Source organism: Electrophorus electricus, chromosome 13 (assembly GCF_013358815.1).
Source record: "Electrophorus electricus isolate fEleEle1 chromosome 13, fEleEle1.pri, whole genome shotgun sequence".
Classification (NCBI taxonomy): domain Eukaryota; kingdom Metazoa; phylum Chordata; class Actinopteri; order Gymnotiformes; family Gymnotidae; genus Electrophorus; species Electrophorus electricus.
Window position 1 is genome coordinate 6140571 of NC_049547.1, and position 22923 is coordinate 6163493.

At 38.6% G+C, this 22923-nt stretch overlaps 3 protein-coding genes across 4 annotated transcripts in view; 1 reads left to right on the top strand and 2 right to left on the bottom strand.

Annotated features, from left to right (window-relative positions):
• The window catches only part of tedc1 (tubulin epsilon and delta complex 1), a 14519-nt gene extending 5860 nt beyond the window's left edge, over positions 1–8659 (bottom strand). The window contains exons 1-6 of the mRNA XM_027014027.2: positions 8483–8659; positions 8094–8184; positions 7676–7884; positions 6651–6818; positions 6466–6552; positions 5168–5254 (exon numbers count right to left, since the gene is read on the bottom strand). Of these exons, the coding sequence (XP_026869828.2) occupies positions 5168–5254; positions 6466–6552; positions 6651–6818; positions 7676–7884; positions 8094–8184; positions 8483–8632 (792 nt within the window). The 5' untranslated portion in view covers positions 8633–8659. The remainder of the gene's footprint in view (positions 1–5167; positions 5255–6465; positions 6553–6650; positions 6819–7675; positions 7885–8093; positions 8185–8482) is intronic.
• Positions 8660–8983: 324 nt separating this feature from the next.
• On the bottom strand, positions 8984–12031 carry dnal1 (dynein, axonemal, light chain 1). Its single transcript, XM_027014067.2, has 8 exons — positions 11967–12031; positions 11344–11382; positions 11123–11232; positions 10953–11008; positions 10759–10814; positions 10462–10588; positions 10202–10342; positions 8984–9983 (listed from the first exon to the last, which is right to left on the bottom strand). The coding sequence occupies exons 1-8, from the start codon at positions 11967–11969 to the stop codon at positions 9934–9936; spliced, it is 582 nt and encodes a 193-aa protein (XP_026869868.1). The 5' UTR covers positions 11970–12031; the 3' UTR covers positions 8984–9933.
• Positions 12032–14641: 2610 nt separating this feature from the next.
• The window catches only part of fut8a (fucosyltransferase 8a (alpha (1,6) fucosyltransferase)), a 56511-nt gene continuing 48229 nt past the window's right edge, over positions 14642–22923 (top strand). For both annotated transcript variants that reach the window (XM_027014072.2, XM_027014073.2), the window contains exon 1: positions 14642–14791. The gene's annotated coding sequence lies outside the window, so the exon portion shown is untranslated. The remainder of the gene's footprint in view (positions 14792–22923) is intronic.

Genomic DNA, 22923 nt, shown 5'->3' on the forward strand with positions numbered 1-22923 from the left:
ATCAAAAGACATGCTCATAAAGAGTGAGAAACGACCAGTCAAATAATAACTGCATATAGATTTATAAACACAGCCACTAATATAACTAGCACAAAAGGATCAATGGTTATCACAAATTCCTCCTCATACGTTTCTGTAGGAGTGACTGTCTGTTGTATCTCTTGTAATCAGCTGTACACTGGAGAAACCAAGAGAAGGCTTGCACTGAAATTTTTAAATGGAAGGTAACTATCACAAACTAAGGAGTTTTAAAATATGCTACTGTACATCATAACCTAGTCTAGCTTGTCACAGCCTTCCTTAAACCTGACTGAAACTCTTACATTAACCTAGAGTTGGGCAAAAGCATTAACGCAAAGCCTGCTTTATAATAAATTGTTGAATATCAATAAGTGAGGCAGCAATATGAATAATTGGTCAAATTAATGTATATAACACAGTCGTGGTCAAAAGTTTTGAGACTAGCACAAATTATGGTTTTCACAAAGTTTGCTGCTACAAATTCTATGGTGGCAATTTGCATTAACTCTAGACTGTTAAGAGTGATCAGATGAATTGCAATTAATTGCAAAGTCATACCTTGCCAAGAAAACTAGCTTCATCACAAAAATTATTGCATTCCAGCCACTGCATTTCAGCCCTGCCACAAAATGACCTTCTAACAATTTCAGTGATCATCTCGTTAGCTCAGGAGAAAGTGTTAACGAGGACAAGGCAGCTGATATCACTCTGTCATGCTGATTAGAACAGCAGACTGTTTGCTTTAAAAGAGTGGTGGTGCTTGAAGTTTTCTTCTGTTAACCATGGTTACCTCCAAGGAAACACATGGAGTCATCATCGCATTTCATCAAAAGGGCTTCACAGGCAAGGACATTGCTGCTTGTAAGACAGCACCTAAATCAACCATTTATTGAATCATCAAAAACTCCAAGGAGAGAGGTTGAATTGCAGTGAAGAAGGTTTCAGGGCAAGAAAATCAAGGAAGCACCAGGACTGTCTCCTAAAGAGGATGTAGCTACGGGATTGGGTCACCACCAGTGAAGAGCTTGCTCAGGAATGGCAGAAGGCAGGCGCGAGTGCATCTGCACGCACAGAAAGGCGATCGCTTGGTGTCAATAAGGGCACAAGATCCACTTCTCTCCAAAAAAAACCCATCAAGGACAGACTGATATTCTGCAGGACATATAGGGATTAGACTGCAGAGGAAGGGGGTGAAGTTATTTTCTCTGATGAAGCCCCCTTAAGACTGTTTAGGACATCTGGGCAAATGATTGTCTGGAGAAGAAAAGGTGAGCGCTATTATGAGTCCTGTGTCATACCAACAGTGAGGCATCTTGAGACCATTCATGTATGGGGTTACTCAATTTTGCCCAAGAACACTTCCATGAATAAGGAATGGTATCACAACATCCTCCAAGAACAACTTCTCCAAACAATCCAGGAGCAATTTGGTGATGAACAATGCTTTTCCAGCATGATGGAGCACCATGTCACAAGGCAAAAGGGATAACCAAGTGGCTCAGTGAACAAACCATTGGGTCAATGACCAGGGAACTCCCCAGATCTCAATCCCACTGAGAACCTTTGGTCAATCCTCAAAATGAGGATGGACAAACAAAAACACGGAAACTGTGATAAACTCCAATCACTCATTAGCCAAGAATGGGTTGCCATCAGTCAAGATTTTGCCCAGAGGCTGATATCCAGCATGCCAAGGTGAATTGGAGAAGTCTTAAAGAAGAAGGGTCAACATTATATTAAGTTTTTGCTTAAACTGGATGTATTTTGTTTTAAAAATGCTTATGAAATGCTTAGAATTGTACTTCACTATACCATATAAACATCTGACAAAAGGATCTAAAAAAAACAAAACTGAGTCAGTAAACTTTGTGAAAACCAAAATTTGTCAGTCTCAAAACTATTGGCCATGACTGAAGGAAATAAATGCATCAAAGTCAAAATATCATATACTGATCCATCATAATTCAAGGAGCATCTGTGCTGTTATAGTAGTATAAGGAACAATGAATGATTGTTATTTCTTTTGTATGTTTGATGTGCAAGGTATTTAATTATACAATTGTCATGTGTGAAGATGTGAAATAACATGAGCATTTTAGATAAGTGAGCCTTAATTTAGGCAGCCCTCTCCAATCAAAATCTAACTGAGGGCCTTTAAATTGGTGTGATCTTGGCAGCACAGTCAGCCACAAATGGTCAGCCAAAAATGGTCAGCCAAAGAAAAGTGAGATTCCTGAACACTCCAGAAAAAAAAAGGTTATGGAAGCCCATTGTTAACCAAGACAAATATAAATGATTATGTCAAGTTTGCCAAGAAACACCTTGATGGTCCTCATGAGTTCTGAAAATGTGGCATAGACAGATAAATCTAAAGTGGATTTTTGGCTAATATTGGCTCTGCAATGGCTATCAAAAACCTATCGCTGCTTTTCAAGCTAGAACTTCAGACCAATGGTGAAGTGTGGTAGTGATAGTGTGATGGTTTGGCGATGCTTTGCTGCATCAGAACCTGGAAACTATCATTGATGAATTCTGCTCTGTATCAAAACTATTCAAGAGAATGTTAGTGCATCTGTAAGCTGAAACTGAAGCACAATTTTTATTGGGTTTCCCCACCCCCCACTTTCTGATCTATGAAATGTTGTTAGGACCATTCAATTTAATTTTGGGTTTGGCAATTTTTTCTCCCCCAGAAGTGTACATCCAAAGCTATAGACCCCAAAGAGGATATGATGACAGAGTGCTTCAAACATACAGGGGACATGGATACTATGGAAATAGAGGGGATTCCATGGCAGAATATGCCCCTGCATGGTATGTACCACTCATAGATAGCAGAAGTAGCTGACATAAGTCAATGCTACCAATATACTAGTTGCTATAGGTGCACTTGGAGTTGCTCCAACAGGTCCCAGCAATCTTACCAATCTCAAGTACAATTCATGTATTTGCCAAGGCAATCTAAATCACAACAGCAGCTATTCATCCAATCTGATAAGTCTTGACATGCGTTAATGCTGCATAAAGCCACACTGCCCATTGATTATATACAGCAACAAATTAGCCTTCAATTAAAATTAATTTACATAATTTAAATGAGTAACATCAGAAAAACAGCAGAACATCCTTGGTCACACCATCATGACATCTACTCACCTCTTCCAGTTTTATTCATGCTCTCAATAGTTTGGCACGATTATGTTTTGTTTGGTTTATGTACGTAGTGCTATAGACCTTAAACAGCAGCATGAACAACTCGGGGGAAACATTTGGGTCCCCCTTCTTTGTAACACACATAGTGGAATTAAAAGCAGACAAAGACAATGACATGTTTTCAAATGCTCATCTCTGAAAACAGGGTGTTTTTTTTTTTTTAACTCATAAATGCCATTTTTATGAATGACATTTCCAGGCAAATGGAGGAAGGCTCTTAGTCTTTATGAGGAAAAGTTCAATTTTATTGTCATTATTCCATGTACTTAGTATAAATTGAAATAGATGTTAATGTCCTCCTCTATAACACTGGCTGGAAATACTTGCCTGAAAGGTAAACGCCTACCAGGGATTTGAATAAATACAATCAACCTCTACATTATTTCACATAGTAATGACACTGACATTACAAAGAATGAAGAAAGTGTGCTTTGCCTTCTTATGTACTTGTTTTTGTTCTTGCCTTGTTATATAGTTATTCATAACCTCAAAATTCTGTGATTAGAAAAGAATAGTAGTACTAACTATAGTCAGTTTGGCCTATTCAAAGCCAGACTTCCTGTTTAATAGCCAGTGAGCAAAATCAATTGAGTCTGACTCTGACTATGACTCTTGAGAAGGATCTCAAGCGAGGAATGGCCAGTTCACACAGACAATAAGCAGCTCCCCATCTGTCTTGTGTATAGAGAAAATCCTGTATAAACAGCACTGTATGCTTAAAATGTTTGGTTTTCATTAAGGGCTATAGATTTCGTCTTGATGCTGCAGGCCTGCTATTTGACTTCCACTCCCTCTCTCTTGGTTTGTGGTACAGGGAATTCATCTGCATTTTAAAGGCTAGATTGAATTCAATTTCAATTTCTCATAAAGACCTTTGAAACTGAATTACTGGGCTATGATGTCCTCTTTTATTTGCTCATTTCCATGTAAATCTTTTTAGAGGTTTTTTTAAGCTCAGTCTCAGAACTAACATGCATTAGAAGCAGAGGTGTATAAAGTTCATGTTCAAAAAGTAAAAGTCCTGCCACTATTCTGTATTACCTAGATGATTTCATCAATTAAGTCTACCTGCTGGCTTGGCCTAATTAGCAAATTTGAGGTGGATGGAACTAAATCCTGGGATGGGTTTTACATTCTGAACCTGAGCTATTTGTTACTTTGATGAACCACAAACAGAAAAGGAATGCAACTGCACTGTAAAAAGAATCACACCTTTATCTGCCAGGTGCAGGAAACATGGGACCTTCCTCCTCATCACCACCTTAAAGTGCTCCTGGAAGTTATCCCTGAATACTGTGTGAAACTCACCTAGAGATGAGTCTTTACCGAAATGTGCATGTCCTCACATGACCCCTGCATTACTACCTTGCTCTACTCTATTAACATAAAGTGGTGCTTTATATTTAATTAAAATGGGGTGTAAAGCCTGCAAAATTCAACAGCAGCAGATTTTTAACAGCACTGCTTGCACTGCAGCTAACAGATGAGAGGTCAAGATAACAGACTGAAAAATCATGCAGAAATCATTTTCTAAATGAGTTTAAGATATGCAATTAATATACTTCGCTTCCTTATTTTTTATATCAGAAATTAGATGTAAAATAGAGCATTCTACTGTGAATTTAAAACATGGCCAAATTTCTATTATATAACCCGGGTGTGTGCACAACTATATTAAAATTCAAAGATAACATGGAAGAAATTATATGAATGTTTCCATAAACCAAGGGTAAAGAAGATAAAAGATGACATTTGTGAAATTTATGGGGGCAGATGCAAAGGTAACACTAACATCAGTTTAGTGTTTGTTTAGAGATTCCTAGATGTTTGTGTAGGCCTATATTTTCACTCCCTTTAAAGATTGTGTATGTATGCTGTATATGCTAATGTTTGTATGCTGCCATAGCAGACTTTTGCATGGAGAAATGCATACCATCCAGCACCAGAACAATGGTTCCACAACGTTCCATTCCAAATATGCCTCAAGTATTCCATTCAAACACTGTATGTGCTCCAGATCCTGAAAAGTAATGCGACACATGAGCTGAGCATATTAACTGTAGATCAAATGCACTGTAACTTAAAAGAGCCTGAATGTGTAGTAAAAGTACAAAGACTTTCTCTGATGTCTGAAACATCTCTTTTGAGATCTTTTTTAGCCTTTTCACAAGAAGAGCTAAGGGCTCACATCTTTGCCAATTTTACAGAAAAGGCTGAGGGAGACAAAGGCTAATAACTCAACATGAGTTGGTCCCAAACACTGTCGAATAGTGAGGCAGAACAAGAAAGACAGAAATCCTGTCCTGCCTTGCATTAGCAGGCTGAGCTGTTAGCTGAGTTTCTAGCATCTTGCCTTGCAGTTCCTCAAAATGCAGCAAACCCAATCTAGACCTAGTTTTTGCTGTTCAGAGTCACAATTTGAATAGAGTTATTCGCATGGGCAGAGGAGAAACTGTTTTAGAACCAAGAATGGGCACAGGAGACTATTCTTCAGTATTAAGACACTTTATACATTACCTGCCCTGGGGGCAGTGATAACTGACGTATCTTGTAGTGGGGCAAGTTCACATGGTAGGATATGCAATTGCTCAAAATGACTTGTATCTGTACCTCTTTTTTTATTGCACTTTTTCCAGCCTCATTTCTATCTTGCTGCACCATGTAAATGGCATAAACAATCTGAAATAGTCCCGTCTCTCTTCCACAGAATCACAAAAAAAGACTTTCCCAGTGCAAATACATGCTTGAAATCCACCCCCAAAAGGCAGTGGAGGAGAGAGGGATGGAAGAGAAAAATATGTGAGTCTTTAGACTTTAAAGATCAAAATCTTTCTGACTTCAAACATGCAGGATTTCCTGGCCTACCAGCCTGTCTGTCAGAAATGAGAGAGGAGACAGAAGAAGCGAAGTGTGCCTCCATCTCTGACACACTTCCAGAAAAATCTTGGTGCCTGACAGACACCATTAAGACAGGCAGCCAAGAAGTAGACTGCACATTCTTTCTTTGAAATCAGTACACAGGGCCACATTTAGGAGGTGAGAATCATCATTTCTGCCAATGATGGCTAATGATGCACACGCCCACATGCTGCATCTAAAAATAACTGCAGCAAACGTCTCAATAAGTGCAACACAACTGTTACTTATAATGTTGCTCATTCTTTTTCTAACAATGGATAACTATTCAGTATCCTTCTGTATTAGGTGCTTGCAATATGATTTATATGTCACCTTGTCAAGTGCAGTGGATCTTGGGATATCAGGAATATCAACAACACTGGCCTCAGATATGGAGGAGGAACCAAGATTGGAGAAAACCTGTAGAAAGTGATATGATGACAACTACGTTTAGTCACCTCTTCACCCCATGGAACTAGATCTCCCCATATCTATGAGTCTATGACATACTCAGTTACCTTATGTGTAAGCTTGGCTTGCTCTTGCTGGGTTGCTATAAGACTCCGCCACTGCAGCCTCAGTTTACCATACTGCCACTGCAGGGTCCTCACATCTTGTCTGCATGATGCTCCATCCATGCCACACGCGCATAAATCCAGCGCCAGGTCCTCCAGACCATGCATACCCTGGGAGACCATGAACATGCAGGTGACATTTGAGCTGTGTAGAGCTGTAACATAAAATACTCACACACACATTCATCTCAGTGATGAGCAATTTAATGTAACCAAGTCTTCTGAACTATGTACTTTCATATACTGACAAATTTCAACAATATATTATTTTAATAGCGTTTCTTAATCTAGTAATTCAATCAATAAAAGAAGGAAACTAATTCTGATTTCTATTTAATTTGCTATTTAAATCTTCCATCTTTGAGCATACAAGCATCCGTCATCTGCAAGTAATCATGGAAATAATTATTATGGGGATATTAAATAAGATTTTTTTAATTAGCATTCCAAGCTAAAAACGATGTTTTCTTGATGCGATACAGTATTTCATTTTTCAAAAAGTGTGTTATACTGCCATCTGCTGGATCAATCCGCAAATGCTTTTGCGTCTCCTGCATAGTCATTGAATTTAAAACCGAAATCGGTTCGTACTAGTTTAACCCAGGCCAATAGTGTTGATTCCCGATAACGTGTTCTTCAATAACCCCAGTATAGTTTCATTATGTCTGACGTATGGATAAAAATGGATAGCAGTTAATGATAAGTAAGGACCGGGTAGTATGACTATTGGCATAATGCTAATGCTTTCTTTCTTAGTTAATATTTACAGATGAAGTTTTCGAAGTCGTATTTAATAAAATGATTACCCAGGCTTGGCCAAAAAGAGGCCTTTAAATCTGGAATGCAACCCTTTTGGTCAGGTATTCATATTAGCATGTTTTGGATTAAGTTTTTCTTAATAGGAAAAAAGTGGGTGGTGAAAGTAGATGTTTACAATATGCACACTGAACCAAATGTCGGAGCCTTACCTTAGCAGATGAGAGCAGCTCTAATTCCAGACCCTTCTCTCCTAACAAGGACACGAGCAAGTTCCCTGAAGCCATCACCCAGCCGAAGGCTAGCAGCAAGTCTCTGCTCCCAACCTCATGTCTACTCCCACAGGCCCGGGGTCCTGCCACCCACCAGCCCCTATAACCGCTGTGCCACAGAGCACTACTCACAAACCTGAACTGTGAATCTGAAAGCAGACAGCATCCATTCACCGCAGAACACCATAAAACACGGACGCAGATTTAGGATGAGATGACATTCACATGATGGTTTGATTAGAAACACTAACATGGCCAACAACAATTGATCGCTAGAATTAGCATGATGAGTTCACGAATGCAGCATTTTACTTTAATTTTAGTAGTATTAATAAAACGGTTAAGGCAAGCTTTATACCTAAGTCTGGGTATGCTGCCTCTTTGCATTCATGGTCCTGTACAAACACCTTCATTAGGAGAGTATTAAGTAACCTCCATAAGTCTTGTGCCTGCAAACGGAAACACAGTAGCTAGTGAGTTGACAACCAAGGTTTTGTTCTCACTCTACAATCCCATTAGACGAAGGCCTTTATATGCGAGATATTAAATGAGACATTTCACACAGCTCTACATGTTTTAAAACCGCTCTCAGAAAACATATCTCCCTATCTGTGAGGAAAGGATAACTTTACTGGAAAATGTGTTTGAACAGAATGGAAGCTAGCTCATCAGTTCTTGATTTAACAATGAATTAGCTAGGTTAGCTAACGCTAGCTGGTTCCGAATGGAGTAAACTGTCCTACTAACCGCCTCCGTCTTGTTGAATTTGGCTCGCCTAAACGTTTCAGCAGTTGGTACCGGCCCAATGCCAACAGCCGAGAGAAGTTTTAAAAGTGTCGTGATCACTTCTTTGACTTTAACGTTCTTCTCTGGGTGCATTTTTGATTCATAGTCCATATATGCGTGTCGTGGGGGACGCTGATGGGGTTAATCGTTATGAATCGACATCAACTTCCTAGTTGGACAAGTTTTCCGCGTAATATCGCTACAATTGTCATCCAATAAGAATCGCCGACCGCCAGTTAAGTGACGTCGCTGTTTCCTTATTTCACAATTTCTCCGCGTCCCTTCATCCCCTTGACAACACAGGTTCACTCATCTCGTAAAACCAGTTGTCTAAGGCCTGCATTGGTATAGCTACATATTTTTTTAATCATAATTTTGCTTTATTAATATGCCTTTAAAAATGTTCCCCGTTTCCCAGTATGTGTAGACACGAAAAAATTATGCCTAGTAGTGAAGACAAACTCACAATCATGTCCTTTTATTTCAAATATTTTAAAATGTTACAAAACACACGACAGCAATTGCACATATGCATATCATATACACATGCCTAAAAATAAGCAAAGTAAAATCAAGTTTTAAAAAATGTTGTATCACAAAATCTTTAAAAACTATTGCAAACTTAAAAAACCCAAAAAGATTCTCCATTTATTTAAAATACTTCTAATATAATAGTCCATTAGATTTATTATTCTACAGAACAGTTCTAGAAAGTGTTATCTGTTTGCATTTGTTCCATTAGCTTTACTCTGACGTTTTAGTGCAACAAAATATACAATAGATAAGTAATGTGCTATTACAAAACCTGACACCAGGATCACTGGCATAAGTTGTTTTTTTTTGTTTTCTTTTGCACAGTTGTAGTCCTTTTATACTGAATACTTGCAACCCTATGATGGACAAATAGTACAAAAGCTTTACTACAATAAAATATACATATCTGGGGAGGAAACACCCCATATACATAACTATTTCAGATAAAAGCTTTAAATTCCACACATGCCAAATTATTTTAGGCATAGATTAATTGTTAAATCAAAGTTGTATGCCCTTAAAAGGTATAAAGTCTCTTACAGTTTTTTCATAGTTTACTAAGCAACCAGTCAGAACAACTATGAAAAGCTACATACTGCCACAATCCTTTTTGGTAAACTGGTGCAGTGCATTAGTACCATATATTACCAGTCTAATAATCTTTAACTATTCCATCTACTAAATATGAGTAAATACATTTTTAAAACAGCCTTTTCAATAGGTGCTAAAAACCTAAGAGAATTTATTTAGCTCCTATGATTATATAAATACACATTAAGTTTAAAAATCTGCAAATATTGCATGGTCTTTTAATTGTTTACACACTGGCATTTGAGTAATAAAAATTCTACTACCATGAATATATAATATAGACTGTGTTAAGTCTCTCCCTCTCTCTCCTCCTCCTCCTGCTTAATCACTGGGATCCCTAAGGATGAAATCAGTTAAAAGAGCCATTAGGACACTTAATTCCCAAACTTTTCCAAATGACTGATGCTACTATCAGTAGGCTTAGCCTTAAGTAGTTGTGTGGTATATGCGTACCAAAACATATGACTAAAAGTAAAATTGTATCCATGTTTTATCTGCAGTTCTATATGTTTCTTTATGTAACAAAAAGCAAGTAGAGCTTTCAAAATGTCATACCATCAAGTTTTTTTAGATTTGGGACCCTTCTGGTGGCCTCATCTATCCAGGTGCCTTCAGCAGAGTACTTTTCTTCTAAAGGATTCCCCACAAAGACCAGGTCTACCAATGAGGGAAGGTCTGCGAGCTTCACAAACTCCCCTATTTTGGAACACAGAAGTAATCAAGTACAATTACAACATGGTTATGACAAAACAGTGACACCGAAATTTTATAAATGTTCTTTGCATGCTATTTTATTGAGTGGATAACACTCTTACCCCACTCCTTCACCAAATTGTTGGATATATACAGGACTCTGAGTTTCTTCATGACATGGATTCCCTTCAGTTTCTCTATGAGGTTATATGAAATCCATAGTTCTTCCAATGTGTCCCCTACTGCCTCCTACAGTTCACAAAGCCCGATTTAATAAATATACATATTTTTAATACTTTTATTACTCTTTAGGACATTGGAATTAAATGTTATGATTTAAACATCTACTGTTATAAATATAAAGTTTATAAAGTTGATACTTATATTCTCCCTTTGGTAAGATGTCTTTTTTCACTTACGAGGCCACTGAGATTCTTGATGTTATTACGGCCCAAGGACAATATCTTGAGGTTTTCTAAAAGAAACATATGTTATATCTTATCATCAGCTGATAATTGCTGTGAAAGTAACAATCTCTTTAAACATTTGAAAACATAAAGGATGTTTTTACATTTTCCATGTGAGACATAACTTAAGCCATTCAAATACTCACTTAGCCCATTCAAATTGGCAATTTTTTCAATACAGTTCGTTGACAGTGATAGTTTCCTTGATGATACAAAAGAGCAAACAATGTGGGGAGAAAACACAGAAAAAATTGATAATTAACTAAAAAGATAGATGAAATAGGCTAAAATATTTAAATGCAAAGAGTAAACTCACTCGCAATTGATAAGGGTTGAGAGAGATGCATCCATTTTTTCAACTGGAGGGATTTGGCCATACAGCTTCACCGCTTTAGCCTCACCGGCTTTCTCTCCTGACTTCTCCTCCTAACGAAAACCAACCAGCAAAAATATAATTATCTTATAACTGTACACCTATAAAGTTAATTAAAACTGCAAGATTTGATTTTGCAGGAGCATATATTGATTAGTCCTTACCCATTTTACCAAGGCCTCTTTAATAGTAGTTGCTTTTGCCTAAAGAAATAAGACATCCTTTATATGACCCTGCAGGTTAAGTTAGCTATATTTGCAAAACCTCCAATACTTGTACAAACATAGCAGGCTACCCACGTAACCAGTGATAACTAAGAGTTATTAACATCCATTTGTATTACGTCTGCTTGATACCAAGTTAACATGTGGTCAGTTCTATTCGGGTAACCTTTTGTAATGAGAACAAATCTTAACCAGTTACATAAAATCACATTTATTTGCAGTTTATTTTGCAAACTAAATAACGTTAGCTAATAGCTCCGCTAATGCTCTCTGGTTAACCTAGCCAGTTTGGTAGATAGCTCGCTGGCTAGCTAGGTTAGCCAGTATAACCCATAGTATATTATGTTCTGTTAACACGGTGACTCCTGGTTGTTGGCTTGGTTAGCCAACTAGCTAGCTAAATAAAAATATCTCAATTATTTTACTGAGTACATACATTTTTTTCAGTGCATATTATGTATTTGAAACTTCTAAATTCTCGTATCATATTCCCTTCGGCAATACTGCAACTACTATCATTTACTGGAAATAAATAATTTTTGAAAGATGGATTAGCCACTCACCATGTTATCCTCAGTGGTTGCTATGGAACTGTCATCCCACTACACGCATGCGCTATCTTAACATCCTCCAACGTGACTAAATTCCATCAATGCAAACGCTGAAACTCCGGTTACGTTTTTGTAGTTGGTATTTCTTGACAGCGACGCATGGGGAACACAGGGTAGGCCACACTGACGTGGGCTGCTAACCAATAAAAAGTAAGCACAACGAGCACTATAAAATATCCGTATGGACTAATAAAACAGGTACGGACGAATGACATCACTGTCGGGTCCATATTCTCAATCCCCACTCTTAAATACCCTTTATATTGGTTTCAATGTAGTTAGCCTACTAGGTAATTCATAGTAGGCCAGTTACTTAATAATATGCCTTGAGATTAATAACAATTAATGAACCTGGAGTTGAAAAGGTAAATAATAATAAATGCTTAGTTCTCAGACATATTACGATAAGTATCAGACGTCCGTGCCAGATGTGATCAGGTGTGTGTGGGTGTAAATGCATGCATTTGAGCATTCTTATAACATAGCCTACACATCCTAAATTGTATTTTTGTACTAAGGTAAAGGTGAAATCCTACAGTAACTTTGCAGTCTGCTACAATTTGGAATAAATTGTTTGAAGGCCAGTGATTACACTGACTGTAACGCGAGCCGGAAGCTAACGCCGAGAGGAGAAACATAAACGACCAAAACGAACACACAACATAACAACGGAGAAAGGAGCAGCGAAGTAAAAACGAGAAAACACGCGAGAACACAACAGGCTAGAACAAATACAAAGGGCAGAGGAAATACGACAGGGATTAGTACAACAAAAAGGCTACATCCATGATAGGTTAGGATAATGATCAGCGACGAGACTGCTCGCGCACACGTTTAAATACATGAATTAATTAGTAGGAAACAAAAAGGTGAAACTAATGAGGCAACGAAATCCTGGAAGTAAACAAACAAACAAACAAAAGACACTAGACAGGGTAACCATAGAAACAGATGCCAGGAAGGGACTAACCATGACAGACTAACCATGACATGATATTTTAAGGAATACCTTTACACGTACTTAGTTGTGTAATTATCCAATTAGTCAATCATGTAGCAGTAACACAATGCATAAACATTTGCTGGTACGGGTCAAGAGTTTCAATTAATATGAGTGGCAGTTTTGTGGACAGAAACACCTTGTTGATGAGAGAAGTTAGAGGAGAATAGCAAGATTGATTTGCACTGACAGAAAGGTTAATGTAACTTAAGTAACCACTCTTCAACCGTGGTGAGCAAAAAAACATCTGTGAACACACAACACATCAGTGGCAGGGGCAGTGGTACCTCAATGGTTAAGGTACTTGAGTAATCAGAAGGTTGCTGGTTGAAGCACCTCCACCAAGTTGCTCTTGTTGGGCTACTGAGCACAGCCCTTAACCCTCAATTGCTCAAGTCATATTCAGTATTCAGTCATAATTGTAAGTTGCTTTGTATAAAAGTTCCAGCTAAATGCCATAAATGTAACACACTGAACCTTAAGGCAGTCCCTTACCAGCCAAGAACAACAATCTGAGGCTGATGTGGGCACAGGATCACTGTAATTGGACAGGTAAACATTGGAAACCATTGCCTGGTTGGAGAAACCTCAATTTCACCTGTGGCATATGGGTGTCTTGATCAGAATTTGGCATAAACAACATGAATTCATAGATCCAACCTGTCTTGAGTCAATAGTCACATGTCCTAATGGTGTATATATAATGTTTTCTTGAACCACATTGGGCCCCCTTATATCAGCTAAGCATCAGTTGAAAGCCATGGCCTCTTTATTGACTTTTGTTGCAGACTATTTGCAACCCTTTATTCCTTAATGGCTACTTCCAGCATAGTGATAATGTCACAAAGCACACACAGAAGCATCTCAAACTGGAACTGCGTGTGTGTGTGTGGCTTTCATTCCCCTCAATCTGTAAGTTTTTACTGGAAGGGTAGAAATTCTGGTGAAACAAAATATGGTTAATATTATATTCATCAAGGCAATCATGGTACAACCATGTGAAACCGCCTTTAATCTCTAACCAGGCAAGTAGAGGATATAAGCATTTACGGTTCCTGGGTCATTTGTGTTTCTACACTCATACCACTGGGTGGGACTGTTGTGACACTATTCTCAGCACTTTCGAGTTTATTCTGTTGTGCTAAACTAGCTAGATAGGAATTACTCAGGTTCCAGTGCCCGATGCATTTGTGCTTAGGGTCTTAAGTGTATGGAATTATATTTTATTGCAAAAGTTATAACTGCTCCTATAGCAAAGAGATATTTCAAGACAATATTGTTGGAGGGAGTAGGCTATAAAAGACTTATAGCTTTCCATTGTGGTATGTAGTAATAAGCAGATGATTTGGTAACTATCAACTTTAGAGAAAACCGTAAAATCGGACTTTTCTTAATCATATACATTTGCTGTCAGTGTATATAGATTATATAAGATATATATATTGTTCATGAAACAGTTCACATATTTTATGCTCTATCGCTTTAGATTGTCTACATTCTGAGAAAGGCAATTGCAGCACATTTTTGGCCTTTAGATTATTGTGATGGAACCGAGAATAAGTTGACAAATTTATAACTGACATCCACGTTATTCTGACACAGGCATGCGCAATGAGGGCTGTGGTAGTCGAAACCTCCTCCAGAGCCAAGCTGCAACTATTCAGACAGCAGTCTCAGTTCCTGTTTCCGCCCGAACCCCTCAAGATTTCTGCCCGCAGCATCTTTGTTAATCGAAAGAGTGTCTGCAGGGATACATTTCATTTCTTGTCATAGTGAGGTAAGCATATCTCTTTTATTATGTGATCTAGAAACAGAGGAATCGATGCTTGTTTCACCAGTCCGTCCTTTCATTCCCGGCCTGTTGCTAGCTCTTTCGACTGCTCTCGAGACGTAGCGATAGCCATCTAGCTATATAACGGACGTGGTTTCATTTCGTTGCGAGACCACTGGAAATGCAGATTTGGTTAAATCCATGGGCAGTGTATGCGCATGTAGTCCATAGTAGAAAATACAAATTAACTCTTTATGTTGGATTATTATAGAGACGAAGGCGGCAGCGAGTTTTTTAGCTGCATGTCATTTGGTTACTTCTGTCAACGAATGAACAGTCGTGCAACTGAATCAGGAAACCCATCATAAGCAGGTGACTCCCTTGTGCTACCTTAACCACATGTGAACTAACTAGCATTATTACAGTGATGGTGATCATGTCCAACTGAAATCAGTAGCTACCATGTAACAAGCTGGTCGTAGATGGTAGCTAGCGAGAGAGCTAACGAATTTACTTTGAAGTATGAAGTATCTATCTTACTTAAGTCATATACTGGACCTTGATATAATACTTTTTCTGAATGTTCCTCATGGTACACATGCAACTTCAACTGAATAATTTGAACTAGCTCTCAGACCATGAATAGTGCAATGGCAGTAGCAAAGGATGCATCGTTCTGAAGTCAGTCGGGCATAAACGCTGTAACGTTAGACTTCGAAGATGAGTTAGTAGGCTACATAAAAGATCATATTTGTATGCTATATGCAAAATAATTTTGCTTTGTGTAACCTTTTGACACCGAGGAACAGAAATTCAGTGCCAATTCTGACAGGACACTTGCTCCATATTTTCTTTTGCCAACCACGTTTTAGGCTCTGAAAAGTTGACAGCCTTGTCATGTTGAAATATCGTCGGCTTTTTGTATTGAGGGATGTATTCTCTTCTGTTATTGCCCATGGTGTCCATTCTGACTTATAATCGATTTATTTGTCTAACCCATTGTAGCCTACTATCGATATCCTTTACAGCTTTGAAGCCATAATGTAGCCTCAAGTCAATTGTTTCCCATGTTTTGTTTTGTTTTGTTTTTTTGCTAATAATAAAAAAGCTTCTTGTGTGTGCTTTTTTGCCATATCTTGTCTAAAGTGTTTAATTTATTAACAAGAAAACATCTTTCCTCCATCTTAATGTTTTTACCAAGGCTGCTTGCTGCCTGATTTGGCCATATATGTGAATTGGAATTGATTTTTAAAAGTAGCTTCAACCCCCCTCGTGAGAGTTGACAGGAGCTGTGCATCTGGTCATGTATTAGGTATCTTGGAAATGATTATGGGATGTGTGCCTTCTTAAGTGGAAGCTGTTATTGGGGAGAGGTGATAAGAAGCTTTAGAGAATGTTGAAAGGGATTCTCAAGTATTCAGACATGAAGCGTTGATGTCTTCAAGTCTATTTACTTAATTGAGAGTTTACCAGAGCACATTTCTTCATTATTTTTACAGATGGTTTATGACATTCTTTTATTTCATTAGATTAAAGTCTTTGATTCAGATGTACTGTACTATGGTGAAGAACTAACTGTACAAATTTATTCAAAGACATATAAAGTCAGCTTGAGGCCTCTATTATATCATAGCCTCTTGCTATTCAATAACCATCTTATTCCAGATCCAGTATCACTTTCTATCAAATCAGTCAGTGATTTGGAGAAAGAGACATCTGTGAATAGACCAGACTTCTGTGAGAGCACTTTAAATGGTGTTTAATTCTGTCTTTTTGTTCATGGTTTTTCTTTTTCTTTTTCTTTTTTGTTTTGTTTCTTGAGGTGGAGAAGAAAATGATATTAACACGATTGTTTAAAAAGGGATAAAAGAATCTTATCTTCCCAGCTTTATTTCTAACTTTAGTGACACCTTTGTAAATCTATGGTATTTGGAGTGGCATATTAACTGAAGTTCTTGAAAGGCTACAGCCCACAGAAGTGGATGTTGAGAGTATAACAGTAAAAGATGTTTTGCTTCCCATGTTCTACTTATTTGGACTTCACCCTCACAGCTTATGTCTGATGGTTCATTTGAATACTTCCTGTAACAAAGATAATGGAGTAGTAAAGTGTTATCACACAAATTCTTCCCATCTTAGCTGTTCTCATCTTCTCATCTGAGCTGTTCTCATCGTAATTGTCACATTTGAAGATGATTGGATGTTTGTCACATTTGGAGATTTATGGATGTTTGCATAATGAAGTGTAAATCTCATAACATCATTGATTAGATAATTACACCTGAAATGAACTGGGATGAGAACTGAAACTTATTGAAAATAGTTCAGGTTCAATTCTTCTTGAATGGCGAGATGAGGGCATGCATTCAGTAGCTGCTTCACTTTCTTTTTCCATGAAATAAAGGTCAGAAGAGGAGCTGCAGAAAACCTCCAAACTATAGGCAAAATGAGACTTTTCTCTCTCTCTCCCGCTCTCTCTCTCTCTCTCTTTCTCTCTCTCTCTCTCTCTCTCTCTCTCTCTCTCTTGCTTCCTGTCTTACTTGTTCTTCTGTTCTTTCAATATCAGTTTCCATGGCGATGTGGGCAGCGGGCGGGGAAACAGGTTCTGATTAGTTTTAATGACAGTGTAGTTTGCTTCTCTTGGTAGAAGAAAGAAAAGCTTTCCAACAGGTGATTTTGTATGAATAGAGGTAGGTAGGGGATTGGAAAGAAGGAGAGGGCCAGATAGAGAGTGAGTGTGTGTATGTGTGTCTGTGTGTGTGGTAAGTGTTTGATGGATGATGAACAGAAAACACAGCAAAGGTGGAGACTAGTCACATAGTCTGAATCTCTGGCAGGCAGCCTAATGGCTGTAGTGTGCAGCATTTTCTTATGACATAGCCACACGGGCATTCACTGTCTCACTCACTCATTGTTCTCATGTGGTGGTCTACATCCACGCCATGGCTCAATGGCAGCACTCAACTCTGGTACCCATTTCCTCCCGTCTTGCTTGCAGAGATAGTTGGAAGACAGGTTGGAGATCATGACTAATTCCAAAGTGGACTCCATTCCTAATGAAAGCTGCATCCTGTGCATGTCTAGAGGTGGGTGCTTTGTAGGTTCTACGGAAACTGCATTTGCACACATCAGATCTGACAGAGGCCACTATAAATACCTCCCTACAATGAGGGAGTGTTCCTTTTGGCAGCTGCTGAGGGAACCACTGAACCACAGCCCAGCAGCCATGGAAAAGCAATCTAGACCAAATGCAGGCCTGCAGGGGTCTTTCAACCCGTTTTCCTTGGAACCATTACATTATAGTTTGGTTAATTTGTTTGCCTACCTGAGGGCCTCAGTGAAAATGCAGATAATGTGCATGGGATGTTCTGAGTGTTCTCTTTGCCCTTGTCAGGGTAAATTCAGATGTGCAGTAGAGTAAAATGGATCTTTATGTAGGTTCTGAATCAGTGTGTGTTATATCCTTTCCTAGAATGACGGACTGAACTAGGGCTGAAATGATTCCTCAAGAAACTCGAGTAATCGAGTAACTCACTTAAAAAAACTGATGCAAATTATTTGTATCAAAGCTTCTTTTAATCCATATAACTATATCCACGGTATTCCTACACCCCATTGTGCCTTGTGCCAAATATGTGCAAAACATTCATCAAGCCAAAAATATCCAGAGGCTAAATAATAGGCTCACTAAGAACAAAAATGTGGGAGCACAGCAAAACAACGTTAAAGTGAGGTAATATTGTATTACTTCTACTGTAGAAGGATGGGATAATATGAAGAATCCAGAAATCTTTTATTTTATTTTTTTTTAATTTATTTTTTTTTTGCGTATTTTCCTAGTGAATTGGATAGTGAAGGCAGTAAACTTAAAAGCAGACATTGGGGGCGATAGTTTTGTACGAGGAGGAACTCAATAACCTAGCATATGTTTATGTGGTTTATAGGACATATAAAAGAGTACTGAGGTTATGAAATGGGTGTTGTAGTTTATTAGCTTGCTGGTATATATCAGGTTTTGGCCTATTTTACTGGTGTTTGAACTCATACACTCTTAAAAATTATGGTTCTTCAATGGTTCTTTAGTAAAGGTAATGGTTCTGTTTAGAACCATGACTTCTATATAGGACACCTTTAGATCCCTTTAGGAAATCATCAACTGTATCTGGAATCAGTCTCAGAACACGTGTTAAATCATTCCAGTCCTTTACACTGTCATATCAACCCATCAGGAAAACACAAAGTACCGTTACTGACTACTGGGTACCACCAGGAATCAATAGAAACTGAATGGCTTCTTTCCTTGTTTACCAGGGAATGTAAAACCATTTATTTTGATTGTTTTGTTTTGTTTTGGGTTTTTTTTTGGGGGGTGGGGGGGGGGTTCATTTTTGTTTTTTCATTACAAAAGTGTATACAGTATAGAATAAGATAAGACCAAATCAATGCCAGCAATTTTTAATTTATTTACCTTTAAAAACAAGATACAACATTACAACAAGATGGCATACGACATTTTCTGGGCTTTTTTGGTCCCGACTGCCCTTTACTGTACATGTTATACATTCAAGGGTTCTTTAGTAAAATTTGCTTAAATTGTTCTTTGCATGATGAAATGGTTCTTTAGATTGATGGAGAATGTGTTGTACATGGTTCTATATAGCACCAAAAAGGGGGTTCTTCTATTATATACAAGCTTGACATCATAACACTAGAAGAACCCTTCTTCATGCTATATAGAACCACTCCTCTTCCAGTTTACTCTACCAGTTTACTCTAGCTGACTCATGTAGCACAACAGCATCCTCATGTTGTGCAACCATATCCTCCCACACCCCCCTCAGGAGAGGACAGTAAGATTATGTCACTTTCTCTGGGCTTTTCTTGAAAGCTATGACTGTGTGCCAGCACATATAACCATATCCTTTTGAAGTTGAAAACTGCCCATCTCTCTCCACTCTGGCCCACTGACCCAAACCCCAATATACACACACAAACCCATACAGACAAGCAAACAAACACCGTGGCTGCAGAGTAGAGGGAGTGAGCGAGAGAGAGAGGTAGAGAGAGAGTCCCAGTTAGGAGGGAAAGGTAGAGGAGCATTTCTTATGCACCCGCATACACCCACTCATGCTGTGCCTCATTCTGCAGTCCTCAGCAGTGACCCCAGTGCTAATCTGCTGCCTCAGCTTGACTGTAGCATGGTTAGTGGCATGCCGAATGCCTCGTGGCCCGTTAAGTGCCTCTTTGGGACAATTAAGCATCCCACAGCGATGGATAGTGCTCTGTGGAAGGATCCATAAAGGGGATGGGGAAAGGGCAGAGCTCTTATTGGATGTTAGTAAAAGCCGTCTGAAGGACAAAGTCTAAAATCACCTAGTTGGTGAGCCAAGGTCCATCACAACCAACTGATGGTCCAGCTGAAGTTTCATTTTAGTGTTGACTGCAGGGCTAGTGCATGGTCATTCTCTGCCACTTAGATTAGGTCATGGGATTTGGCTGGTGAGCACATTCACTGGAATATAAGAAGATTGACATGATTGGATTGCACCTTGTGCTGATTTATATATGTCTCTGAATTAACACTGAATCAACAGTCACATTATTTTGCCAGGACACAATGTATCAGCTCCATTTTAGAAAGCTTGTGTTGTGTCCATGCTAGACTTACAAGTCACCAACCAGGCTACCTGTAACCACAGGGCCAATGCATGCAAGCTGCAGTTCACTAACCACCTATCCATCCTTCAGCTCCATGATGGAGGGAAAGTTGTTTGAGCAGCACAAGGACAGAGTTAGAAACCCAATGGCACTGTGGTTATCTATAGGTCTTTCAGTATAAAAGGAGCTTTTGGCTATGTCTGTTTTTCTCATTCCAGATAAAATATTTGACAGCATATTTCACAACCAAATTAGATGAAAATATTAAACATTAGATTTTTGTAGCCCTTTAGATACACAATGAAACTTAATTTATGCTCTGGAGAGCATGTTTTTCTTTTGAAAGTAACATTGTAGATAGCCTGTGGACTGACATGTAATCTTCATCTACATGCATACATTATATTTACCTTTGATACAAAATGTCTGTTTTAGTAACAGAAATTAAAAAAAATTCCAATCTCTTTTGGTTTTGCTGCTGAATGATCTTCCATGTGCAGCATGTTTATGTATTGTGGTCTTTTTTGTTACATAGAGGACAACAAAAGGAAATATAGGCTCTGAATGTTAATATTTAGGTGTCAAAATTGAAATTTCTTGCAGCTCCTAATTGCCTTTTGTCTTTTTGTCTGAGGTCGATAGGCCAGGTTCTCTGCCAAGTACATTTCAAGCCACAATACATATGATTTCTGTGCTTGTGGTAAAAGAAGAAAAAAACCCTTCCTGTTTTACCCAGAGAAAAATCTCAGAAATCTCATATATGCTGTTTGTGATGCAGCGTATGGAATTAAGATGAAATCAACTTGCAGATGAAATCATGCAGGTCAGGTTTATTAGGCAAAGGGAAATCCAAAGTTGTGGTCAAAATACAGCTTTGGACCAAAAGGTACAGTACCAATAATCAGTCTATTTAGGGAAACAAACCAGAATGGGATGAAGCTATGGCAACACCCAGAGAACAAACCAGGTTGTATACCAGGAAAACAAACACAAGTACCACTCAGCATGCACAGACAAACCATGGCAATATTTTTTTTGCAATAAGAGAGGGAACAGAGATAGGTTAAATAGACATAGTAAACCAGGAACAGGTGTACAACAGTTAATAATCAGGCAAGGTGGAATGTGGGAGCTGGCTGTGGTTGATGGGGCTGGTTGGAGTGACAGGTGGGCTGAGGGGATGAGGCTGATCTTGCATTGTTCTCTACTGCATTCTGTTGCTTACTTTTAAAAGTTTCTTATTCAGAAGTTTTTTGTTTATCTTTTTTTTTTATATGTTGAAAAATATTCTTTAGACATCAGAAATGTACAACCTCTGTACCAAGGCTATGTGGTGTTTGTTTATGCCTGTCATTCACACAGTAGGAGAGACAGGGGGCTTGGTGCCCTGCATATAGCAAAAACAAACTCTAGCAGCAGTGGAACTAAGCCTATAGGTCTAGATGCAGCAGGCAGCATAAGAAGTCCTGGCCCTTTATGACTTTAAGCAGTGGAAGTTATGGATTGATAACTGCATAGCTGTAACGTTGAGTGGTAAGGAGGCGGACGCACGTGTGGAGAGGAGCGAGATTTATTATGGGCAAATCCAAAATCAGAGTCGTTTAGGCAGTCCAGGGTTGTAGAGCCGACACGGAGAGCACTGGGAAACATGATTAAACAAAGCAAACACACAAAGGCACATGGGAAAGCAGGCTATAACTAAGGCAAGGGAAAACTCAGGGCTAGGAAACACAAAGGCACGGAGTACAAAGAACCAACCATAACGAAATACATTCACAAAGTAAATAATTCAAACATCCAAACAATGAACAGCCCCGACCAAGGCACACAACAGGGTTTAAATACATGAACTAGAAACGAGGGACAGGTGTACACAATCAAACAATGTGATGACAAAACGAAACTATGGAACGGAACTAAACTGAAGACACGGAAAACACGCAACACGGAAGATGGAATGGACTGATCGTGACAATAGCAACTAGGAGTTATGTCTGAGATCACATTACCTGAATTACTTGGTCACTGGATATTGCTGTCTTTATATTTAGCACAAAACCATGTGTGAATTATGTTAATTTTTATTGCTGAAACAGATTTTGGGTAATTTGCCTCTTACAGTCATGTCCTGCCTTACATAAAATACTTCTCTTTTCCTAGAAAAGTATTTCAAAGTAAGAACAGTGTGCCTCTGTAACTATACCTCATTTTGTATTGAAAACTTATTAGTAAGTCATGGGGTGATAAACTGTCCACCTCGGCAGTTCAGCTTTAGATGCAACAGAATACTGATTGCTGAGGAAAGGCTTCTCATCGTGATGAAGACAGAGAAGGGATTGGTGGCAAATCTGCATCATAGCGGCTGTGTTGTTTCCCTCCCCCACTTCTCCACACCTATCACCACTTTCCCAGCTACTACCAGATGTTTAGAAGGTCCACGAGGTCCATCCCTTATCACAGTGCCAGTGATGGATTGCTTG

Excerpts from the sequence above, each read along its gene's own strand:
- dnal1 (XM_027014067.2), bottom strand. Across the intron at positions 10,815-10,952 it reads TGCCAATTTGAATGGGCTAA|AAAACCTCAAGATATTGTCC; the intron begins GTGAGTATTTGA and ends TGTTTCTTTTAG. Across the intron at positions 9,984-10,201 it reads AAATCTAAAAAAACTTGATG|GGATCCCAGTGATTAAGCAG; the intron begins GTATGACATTTT and ends TTTCATCCTTAG.